The following is a 1,884-nucleotide window of genomic DNA, read 5'->3' on the forward strand; positions in this document are numbered from 1 at the left end:
GCTACACTGCCCTCCCTCACAAAAAGTAGTCGTCCCGACTATTCATCATCACTTTCACATACGTAGTCTGTCCAACACTGAGGTTTTTTCCTCTTTCTGAGGGGCCGCGATACACATGCTTCATTCTCAGACTCGTTCTCTGGGTCCTTACGCGCACCAACAACACACTCTGCAACATTGTCTATTCCACCGTCACCCTCCATCTCGCTGTTGCTCCCCACCTCACTGTCTGGCGACGAAAGTGGTCCCTGCTGGTCCCACGTGAAGTGTTCTTCCTCCACAGCAGTCCACAAGGGGGCGACGTGGACAATACGTGGCGGCCTACTTGTGACATCTCCCAGCTTGTACGTGACGGTCGTAAGTCGTTGCAGAATAGTGTACGGGCCTTCCCAGTAGCTCTGCAGCTTCGGAGCGAGGCCTCGTTTCTTGCGGAGATTATACAACCAGACTCGGTCCCCCACCCCATACTGGGCGTCCCTGGCGCGCATCTGGTACCAGCGGGTCATGGCTTGCCCCTTGTGGCGAAGATTGCTCGACACCTGTCGCCACGTGGCCTCCATCCGCTGTTGCAACGCCGCTACAAACTCAGGCGCTGTTTGTGGTAACTCTTCCCCAGGTGGTCGTCCAGTGGCCAGGTCCAGAGGTAGCCACATCTCTCGACCAAACATTATCCGGGCGGGAGTGTAACCTGTGGCTTCCTGCTGCGCAAATCGGTATGCCATCAGGGTAAACGGCAGCCACAGGTCACAATCTTTCTGGTCAGAGCTGCAGTATTTGGCCAGTTCTTCCGCCAGCGTCCTGTTAAAGCGCTCCACCATGCCGTAGCTCTGGGGTAGAGCGGGGTAGTGCACTTCTGATGGATTCCTAGCAGCTCACAGCACTGCCGGAACACCCTCAACTGAAACTCCCGGCCCTGGTCCGAGTGCAACTGTCCTGGAATACCAAAACTAGTGAAAAACTCTTTTACTAGTACTTCAGCTACGGTTTCTGCCTCGTGGTCTGGAATCCCATTCACCTCTGGCCACTTGGAGAAGTAGTCCATGGCCACCAGGATGTAGCGGTTACCTCGGGGCGTACATGGCAGTGGCCCCGCGATATCTACCGCTACCCTCTCCATGGGTGCACAGGACTGGTACAGCTGCAGCGTTTCTCGGGTGCCTCGCGCCAGTCCCTTCTTGGTGGCGCAAATGTGGCACAGCTTGCATCACTCCTCCAGATCCCGTCTCATGCCGATCCAGTACAGGCGTTGGCGCAGACGGCACAGCGTCTTCTTGCGTCCCAGTGCCCACCAGAGACGCCGCCAGCATGAGCTTCCTCTAGTAGCTCGGCTTGCAGGGAGAGGAACTACCAGCAGCCACTAGCATTCATGCGTCGCTGCATTCTCCCAGCCCCTCTGCAACACGCCGTCCTGTACGTGCAGCGTCTCCCACTGCTCCACCAAGGCCTTGGTAACAAGACTTTCTGGCGACAATTCCTCCCTGCCCGAAGCTTCTCACTATAGCCAGCAACTTCTTCCTGCCTGGTGATGCAGTAATTCCGCTCAGGCTTGCTGAAATTGGAGCTGTAATAGGCCAATACATACTCCTTATCTTCCTTTTCCTGAGACAACACTGCTCCAAGGCCCTCTGCGCTTGCGTGAGTGTCGAGGATGAAGGGGAGGCCAGAATCAGGGAAGGGCAGCACCGGAGCACTTATCATCGCCGCCTTCAGATCACTGAACGCGTCTTGGCAAGCTTCATCCCAGGTGAAGCGGGCATTCTTCCTCGTCAGCTGATGCAGGGGAGCAGCGAAGTCTTCCACGAACCTGTGGTGGCCAAGGAAGCTTCTCACGCTCGCCACCGACGTCGGGACTGGCCAATCCGCCACTGCTGACACTTTGTTAGG

At 56.7% G+C, this 1,884-nt stretch overlaps 1 protein-coding gene across 2 annotated transcripts in view; it reads right to left on the reverse strand.

The window, feature by feature from the left end:
* Positions 1-1,078, reverse strand: part of LOC123519856 — an 18,351-nt gene extending 17,273 nt beyond the window's left edge. For both annotated transcript variants that reach the window (XM_045281445.1, XM_045281444.1), the window contains exon 1: positions 1-1,078. This exon is cut by the window's left edge and continues 278 nt beyond it. In XM_045281445.1, the coding sequence (XP_045137380.1) occupies positions 39-818 (780 nt within the window). In that variant the 5' untranslated portion in view covers positions 819-1,078 and the 3' untranslated portion in view covers positions 1-38.
* Between the last annotated feature and the right edge of the window lie 806 nt (positions 1,079-1,884).

Source organism: Portunus trituberculatus, chromosome 46, assembly GCF_017591435.1.
Source record: "Portunus trituberculatus isolate SZX2019 chromosome 46, ASM1759143v1, whole genome shotgun sequence".
NCBI lineage: Eukaryota > Metazoa > Arthropoda > Malacostraca > Decapoda > Portunidae > Portunus > Portunus trituberculatus.